Source organism: Alexandromys fortis, unplaced genomic scaffold (assembly GCF_014885135.2).
Source record: "Alexandromys fortis isolate MF-2015 unplaced genomic scaffold, M_Fortis_MF-2015_v1.1 scaffold_264, whole genome shotgun sequence".
Classification (NCBI taxonomy): Eukaryota; Metazoa; Chordata; class Mammalia; order Rodentia; family Cricetidae; genus Alexandromys; species Alexandromys fortis.
In genome coordinates, this window is record NW_026068140.1 from 805,700 (window position 1) to 814,319 (window position 8,620).

At 49.7% G+C, this 8,620-nt stretch overlaps 1 protein-coding gene across 5 annotated transcripts in view; it reads left to right on the forward strand.

The window, feature by feature from the left end:
• Smug1 (single-strand-selective monofunctional uracil-DNA glycosylase 1) overlaps positions 1-5,448 on the forward strand; it is an 11,481-nt gene extending 6,033 nt beyond the window's left edge. For 2 of the 5 annotated variants that reach the window (XM_050126731.1, XM_050126728.1), the window contains exons 2-3: positions 921-1,222; positions 2,301-3,450. In XM_050126731.1, the coding sequence (XP_049982688.1) occupies positions 932-1,222; positions 2,301-2,855 (846 nt within the window). In that variant the 5' untranslated portion in view covers positions 921-931 and the 3' untranslated portion in view covers positions 2,856-3,450. Of the gene's footprint in view, positions 1-66; positions 312-920; positions 1,223-2,300 lie in introns of all 5 variants that reach the window. The other 3 variants (XM_050126733.1, XM_050126729.1, XM_050126730.1) reach the window with 3 other exon arrangements.
• Positions 5,449-8,620: the final 3,172 nt, after the last annotated feature.

Sequence of the window (8,620 nt, forward strand, 5' to 3'; positions counted from 1 at the left end):
TCTCTCTCTCTCTCTCTCTCTCTCTCTCTCTCTCTCTCTCTCTTTCTCCTTTGTTTTTTGTAACAGGGTTTCGCTGTAGTTTTGGAGCCTGTCCCAGAACTAGCTCTTGTAGACCAGGCTGGCCTCGAGCTCACATCCACCTACCTCTGCCTCCAGAGTGCTGGGATTAAAAGCACACGTCACCACCACCTGGCTCAGTCTGCTTTCTTATAGCTCTTGGGATCCACAGCCCAGAGGTGGCACTGCCTGTAGTGAGCTGCCCTCCCACATCAGTCATCCGTCAAGAAAATGCAGCACAGGCTTGCCCGCAGGTCGGTCTGGCGGGGCATTTTCTCAAACTGAGGATCCTCTTCAGCATGACTTTAACTTGTATCAAGCTGACATAAAAACAAACCAGCACAGCATAAAAAGGAGAGTTCTAGCCAGGTGTGGTAAAAGACACCTTTAGTCACAGGTAGAATCAGGAGGAACTCTTGAGTTCAAGGCCAGCCTGGTCAATGCATCGAGGGGGCAGAGGGGAAGAGGGAGAGGGAGAGATCTAGTTGGATATAGGCATTCATCACTTTCTGAGTTTTGCCTCTGACTGCAGTGTGACCAACCACTTTAGCTCCTTCAGCCATGACGGCCTGTACTTTCTGAGAGATGAGATGAACCCTCCCTTCCTTCAGTGGCTATTGCAGCTACTTTGTTGCAGTGAGACAAGTAGCTAATGTAGGATGCTTGAAGTATCAGAAAAAGGAGGACTCTGGAAGTGGGAGCAGAGGTCCCTTCATTCCCAGGAACCTGAGTGAGCTTGTAGTAACTGACAAGAGCTTCTGAGGGTCTCTTCTGAGCCAGGAAACGACAGTGAGAACCGCTAGCTAGTACAGATCCCAATACTGGGGTGAGCCTGAAGGAAACTCTGTCCATTTCTTTTCCAGGTAACAGTGGCATGGCTGTGTCCCCGACTTTCCTGCCTGGGCCAACCCATGAACCTGCAGGTGCTTTGATGGAGCCTCTGCCTTGCGCTCCAAGCTTGACTGAGGGCTTCTTGGAGGAGGAGCTTCAGCTCAATGCCGAGCTTCACCAGCTGCAGTTTCCAGAGCCTGTGGGTGTCATTTATAATCCAGTGGATTATGCTTGGGAGCCGCACCGCAACTACGTGACCCGCTACTGCCAAGGTCCAAAGGAAGTGCTCTTCCTGGGCATGAACCCAGGGCCGTTTGGCATGGCCCAGACTGGGGTAAAGGCCTGGCTTCCTCTGGTGGGCGGTTCAGAGGTGGAGGTTTGCCTGGGCCTGTTGTAGAGGAAGAACCTAGAATTGGCTGGGAGGTGGGTGGGCCACCCACTCCCTCTCCTGCAGAGCATATATCGGCTCCTGTGGTCTCCACCCACTCCCTCTCCTGCAGAGCATATATCTGCTCCTGTGGTCTCCACCCACTCCCTCTCCTGCAGAGCATATATCTGCTCCTGTGGTCTCCACCCACTCCCTCTCCTGCAGAGCATATATAGGCTCCTGTGGTCTCAAGCACTCCCCTTGCTTCTCTGTTCATAGTTAACCAAGCACATTAATGGCAGTCCCGTTTCCCCTGTGAGCACTCCACTAATTGCCTCTGAGAACCTTCCCTTCCGCCATCCTGCCCTGTACCTTACCTTGTCCCTAGAGTGGTTGGAGTCAGGAGAGAGGCTAGGGCTGCTAGATCCTCCCAGAACACTGACAGTGGGCAGGAGGGGGGGGGGTAGGAGCTGTTGGCCATCCTGGTGGCAGCCCCTGGGTCTCTGAAAAGTTCCTAACAGCGTCAGGCGCAGGCCAGCCTGCTTCTTAGGGATCTGGGTGACTGTTTCAGTAGGGGTGCATTAAAGGTGGAGGAGGTAAAGAAGCCCCAGGGCAGAAGGCTCAATCGCTTTTATTGACCCCAGCCAAGAGATGAAAGGTGATCAATGATGATCGATGGGAATGACAGCCTGAGGCCTGGGCTGGGAGGGCACCCAGAGATCAGTGCTCGGCCTGGCTTGTCTCCTTTCACCCTGGCCAGCTTTCTGTTTCAGGAGATCTGTCACCAGTATTCCAATCATGCCTCCTGTCGGGCAAATGTCCCAGTGTTCTGCCTGTATGTGGTCCTAGTGCCAGGGGAAAGTAGAGGCACATGGGTTTTGCTGGTCACAGTTCACAGTGGGAAAAACTGGAGGAAACATGGAAGGGGGCAAACCACAGGGCCGGGAGGCCCTCACAGACTTAATGGTAAAGGTGGGTGAGATCATCATGACAGCCTGGCCATCTCCAGCTGGAATCACCTTGTGTCTCTCTCCTTCCCCCACAGGTACCTTTTGGGGAAGTGAATGTGGTCCGGGACTGGTTGGGCATTGGGGGCTCTGTGCTGACCCCTCCCCAAGAGCACCCTAAGCGACCAGTGTTGGGACTGGAGTGCACACAGTCAGAGGTGAGCGGAGCCCGATTCTGGGGCCTTTTCCGGGCCCTCTGTGGACAGCCCCAAGTCTTCTTCCGGCATTGCTTTGTCCACAATCTGTGTCCTCTGCTCTTCTTGGCTCCCAGTGGACGAAACCTCACCCCCGCTGATCTGCCGGCCAAGCAGCGGGAGCAGCTACTGGCGATCTGCGAAGCAGCCCTGTGCAGGCAGGTGCAGCGGCTAGGGGTGCGGCTGGTAGTGGGAGTGGGGCGGCTGGCAGAACAGCGGGCTCGAAGAGCTCTAGCTGGACTGGCTCCAGAGGTGCAGGTGGAGGGGCTCCTGCATCCCTCTCCGCGAAGCCCACAGGCCAACAAGGGCTGGGAGGCGGCAGCCAGGGAAAGACTCCAAGAGTTGGGGCTCCTACCTCTGCTTACGAGTGAGTGTTCAGCCAGGCCTAGCACACTTTAGAGATCACCTTGTACGCAGGCTTTGCCGGGCTCCCTGTTGGAGGAATCACTCTGGGCTTTTGTCTAATCCTGAGCGCAGGGTGGGCAGCTCTCCTCCCTTGAGCCTCACCCTTTTGTCTCCAGTGGCTTGTTCTGTTCAGTGTCCACAGAGGGGGCCTCTGCACTCGCTGGCCACACCATTTCCTTGGGGACCTCTGTGTGCAGAGGGTCCTTGATAGGGATGTCTGGGGTCATATTTGAACTTTTGGAGGAAAGATAATTTTAATCTTTCCTGTTTTGTTTTTATTGGCATTGTTTTTGGCACTGCCTCATACACACTAGGAAAGCTCACACTGATCTACCTCAGACTTTTTGACACTAATTGTACGTATTAGTGGGGTTCAGTGTGATGTTTCCACACATGCATTAAGTGTGATCGATTGAGTCTGACCTCTCTTAATCTGTCCTTTCCACAGCTCCCCCTCCCCAACCAGAGGGCAATCTTTGATCCCTACTCATCCTTACAGAACACTTGCCTCTAGCCGGCTTCTCTCCTCTCCTCCCAGGGACCAGGACAGACATCACATTGAGAATGAGCTTCTGAGCCAGGTGTCCTGGCATACCCTTGTAATCCCAGCACTCAGAGACAGGAGGGTCAGGTTAGGCTCTGTCTCAGAAACAAACAAATAATAAAAAGTGAATTTCTTAAGGGAGACCGAGGTTGGATCCAAGGGACACTTATATGTGGCAGACTAGGAAAGATCTAGATCTTCATTCCCCTTTCCCCTGTGAAGCCTGTGAACTTTTTTTTTTAACCTCTCTCAGTTGGGCAGTGGTGGCACACACCTTTAAACCCAGCACTTGGAAGGCAGAGGCAGGCAGATCTCTGAGTTCAAACCCAGCCTGGTCTACACAGTGAGTTTCAGGACAGCCAGAGCTACACAGAGCTACTACTGTCTTAAAAAATTAAAACTCCTGTTTTGTTTTTGTTATTGTTTGTTTTAAAATTTGAAGCCAGGTCTCATTGGGTTGGCCGGTAACTCATTGTGTAGACAAGATCCAGCCTTGACCGCATAAGAAATCTTCCACCTCTGCCCTGAGTGCTGGGTTTAAAAGGATGGGCCACCATATCCTGTTCCCTTCTGAATTTTGAGACACGGTCTCACTGTCATGGCACTTTCTCTAAAGACCGACCTGGCAGCAAACTTTTGGTGATCTTCTGCCTAAATGCTGGGATTATAGGCATGTGCCACCCTGCCTGACCTGCTTATGAACAACTTTTTTAAGTCTCAAGATTCTCTGTAAAATGGGGTTTCTGCCTCCTGCCCCTGGTGTGAGGTGTGAGGACTGAGGGAACACTGTAGAGTGCTTTACAAAAGGCAGACTGTGGTGCCCACCACACACTCTTCCCGCTTGCCTCTCTCTGAGCTGGGGCACCATTGCACTATGAGGGCATTCCCTGTCCGCCCTGAAGACCTTTCCTTACTGGGGAAGCCAATGTTAGGAAAATTTCAACCTGTGACTTTCAGATTAAGCATTAAAGACCCCTAAGCCTTCTCACGTTGGTTCTCTTTTCCCTCTGCGTGTCATTGGCGGGAGAATGTTGGTTTTAGGACATTCCCTCCCTCCCTCCTCTATTCACTGTTGGCAGAAACTTCTCAGGTAGCTTGGGGAGGGGTATATGAGACTTCTAGCCAGCCTAGCCAACCTGCAGGGGTTTGATAGGGGGCCTGTCCAGTAGTTCATCAAGTACTTGGGGCACTGTTGGGGTTGATGGGGAGGCTGATGTCTCCTCTGTCTCTTAAGTGGTTGGTTGGGTGATGTGTGGTAAGGGCTAGGGAGTAAGCTACAGTGGGAACGTGGGACCACCTTGATGAGGGGCATGTGGTCTCCTTATTTCCTGGGACTCAAGTCATCTCCAGCATTCTAAAAATTAGCTGTCTCAGTTCCTGAGAGGGAACTTTGAGGTTTCCTCAACAATAGAAATGTCAGGGGGCGGGAGAGATAGCTCAGAGGTTCTTCCAGAGGTCCTGAGTTCAATTCCCAGCAACCACATGGTAGCTCACAACCATCTGTAATGAGATCTGGTGCCCTCTTCTGGCCTGCAGGCATAATGCAGGCAGAACACTGTATACATAAATAAAAATAAAATAAAATTTTTAAAAAACCAATAGAAATGTCAGTATTATTCATGTCGGAACCTCAGAGCACAGGAGGGTTTGTTGAACTTTGCTGCGGGATAAAGACCAGCCCCCTAGAAAGACCAGCTTTATGTTTTGATGGTTGGAACTTTGAAGAGTGATCTCAGCCTGAATGTCAGGGTGGGACAAGGCTAGAGATTGAGTTCAGCTGAGTGGCCCATGATCTCGACCAATTATCCCTATATAGTGACCCTGACCAGAACTTTGTACGCTGGTTGGTGAACACACATATGTCTGTTTGTTTTTGGGTAGTTGGTGCTGGTTTGTATATTTAGTCATATTTTCTGTGTGTCTTTGGGAGTTCAGGGGACTGAACCCAGAGTTTGTGGATGTACAGTGTTCGCTGCTCTATCACTAAGCCCTTGATTTGTATTTGTGATAAAATATAATAAATACAGTGTTTTTATTTCCTGAGTTTTGTTTTGCAATTTACTAAAGCTGAAGGGTTTCCGGGAAGACTTGTGTCTATAGCTAGTTGGCAGAAGTGACAGTGGTCACGTTGGGAGGACCTCCTGAAGCTGGCGACTCTGCAGACTCCAGATCATCGTCAGCTACCTCGCAGCATCTCGTCATCACATGGGTGGTCTCCTGTCTCTGTAGCTCCTGCTACGGGTGGACGATTGTGCTGGCATCGTGAACGCTGCAGAGGGGAAGCTGCTGCACGCTGGCATGTTTGGCTGAGGTGGGGAGGAGACGCTCTGGTGGTCTTGAAGACTGGAAGAGTCAGAGCTCTTCAAGGGATTAAGGAAGGGGTGGTCAGGTGAGAGAAAAAGTGAGGACAGTCAGATGCACGGAACACATGTGCAGAAACACCTGATAGAAGCCCACGTATGAAGAAGCCCAGTCAGGCAAACATTTTGCTCACATTTGAGAACTCCCAACCCATAGATACTTGCACAGTTTATTCATGTTTGGTGTGTAGCAGAAGAATCCTTGCCTAATGGCAGCTGGTAAACCAAGAGGTAGGCACTGGAGTCCCAGTATCCCCTCTAAGGACATGGCCAGTGACCTCACTTCTCCCATTGGACTCCACCTCTTTAGGCTCTGCCACCTCCCGGTGGGACAGTAGGCTGGTGGCCAAGTCTAAGAGGCATGGTTTCTGGGGAACGTTGAAGATCCAAACTTCAGCAAAGGAAGTGAAAACAATGTTGCAGGGAGAGAGGGCCCACTTGTTCAGCCCTGCCGCCAGGCTAGCTTAGCCCCCAAAATCACCACACACAAAACTGTATTCATTAAAACACTGCTTGGCCACTGCTTGGCCCATTAGCTTTAGTTTCTTATTGGCTAATTCTTACATCTTAATTTAACCCATTTCTATTAATCTGTGTAACACCATGTGACTGTGGCTTACTGGCAAGATTCTAACTAGCCTCTGTCTTAGAGGAAACATGGCCACTCTCACTCTGCCTTTCTTCCCAGCATTAAGTTCTGTCTTCTCTGCCTACCTAAGTTCTGCCCTATCAGACCCAAAGCAGTTTCTTTATTCATTAACCAATAAAAGCAACGCATGAACAGAAGAACCTCCTACACCAGTAGGGAGGTATGAGAGATGAAGGGATTAAGATGTAGTGAGGATATGCAGGCCTAGGGGAAGCCTGGCCTGGCATACTTGGCGGGGAGAGACTAGTGTGGTGCCTGAAAGGTCTTCCTACACAGGGTCACTACATGCTCTGACTTGTCAGGGTTAGGGTAGGGTCCCAAGCCTGCTGAGGTTGCCATAACAAAAACAACACAGTCTGGATGGCTTAAACAAAGGTTTATCTTCTCATCGTTGTGGTCACGGTGTTAGCAGCTCAGGCTCCACTGAGGCCTTTCTTCATGCGGCAGCTGATGTATCCTTCCGTAGCCTTTCTGCCATGTGTGGCTCCGTTGCCCTCTTCCTGGAAGGAGAGCCATCATTGGATTATTGCTTTACCCCCAGGACTTCATTTAACCTTTCTCTAATGCTTCTTCATTTATTTAAAGGATTTATCTCCAAATATTAGGGCTTTAGCATATGGATTTGTGGGGCATAATTCAGTTCATAGCAGCAAAGTCGTTTTATCTCTCACCAAGGTTAACTACAAGTAAGAAAGTGCACTCAGGAGAGCCCTCCTCCCCTTGCTTAGAACCTGGTCTGGGTGCTTATCTGGCTGTTCAGACTTAGTTCCACTGGACTGACTTATCAATTAAATCAGAGGAGGTTTCCTAGTGCAGATAAGAGTATCCTTAGGGGAAGGAGTCTCATTGCTGTGTGGAGAGATCACTGGGGCTTGCTGGTCAGTTAGTCCAGCTGAATAGCGAGCTGTTCTCACTGAGAGACAGTGATAGAGGTAGAAACAGGCCTACACAGGAGTGCACACACACATGCTCTCACAGGTCTATACAGGTGTACGCACACACATGCTCTCACAGGTCTACACAGGTGTGCACACATGCTCTCACAGGTCTACACAGGTGTGCACACACACATGCTCTCACAGATCTACACAGGTGTGCACACACATGCTCTCACAGGTCTACACAGGTGTGCACACATACACTTACTATATACATTCACATATGCACATGAAAACTCATACCCAACACCACACACACACACACACACACACACACACACACACACACGCTTGTGCCAAAGTGGAGAGGGCAACCGAGGAAGATACCTGTTGTGAGTCTCTGGCCACTATAGGCATGAGCGTACATAAAGGAATGTTCATGCACACACATACAGAAACACAAACATATAAAGCCTGTTATGAGGAGTGAAGTCTAAAATCAAATTAGGAGGTTGTCCAAATGGTTCACTGGGTAAAGACACTTTCCATACAATCCTGGCAATCTGGATCAGATCCCTAGAGCTCACGTAGAAGTGTAAGGAGAAAATCAACTCCATAAAGTAGTCTGCTGACAGATGCACACTCAATATATACACATCCGTCAGACACACACAGTGATTTTTTTCTTTTTTTTTGAGACTGGGTTTCTTTGTGTAGCCTTGGCTGTCCTGGAACTCACTTTGTAGACCAGGTTGGCCTTGAACTCAGAGATTCACCTGCTTCTGCTTGCCTAGCACTGGAATCCCATGCCTGGCTTTAAATTTTTAAAAACCAATGGGGACTGGAGACATGGCTCGGTGCCTAAGAGCATTTGTTTTTGCAGAAGACCTGGTTTCTATTCCGGTACCCACATGGCAGCCTACAATTGCTTATAACTCCAGTTCCAGGGGATTCAAAGCTCTTCTGACCTGTGGGCACCAGACATACATACATGAACATATAAGCGTTCAAACACATAAAATAAATGAATCTATAAAATAAAAACAATATATGGAATTTAGGGTCATTTAGAATTTTGCGGTCTGATATACCAATCAGTAACCTTGTGCAGTTTATTGATTGGTTAATACATCTCCCGTGGCCCAGGCTTGACTTGACGTTGCTGTGTTGATGAGAGTCTGCCCTTTGAGTGCTGGGATAGCAGGCGTGCATTCCACACCTGGTGTTATATAGAGCTGGAAATCGAACCTAGGATTTGTGCTTGCTGGGCAGGCAACTTACCAGATGAGCTACGTCTCCTGCCCTGTATGTGAAGCCATTTTAGATGA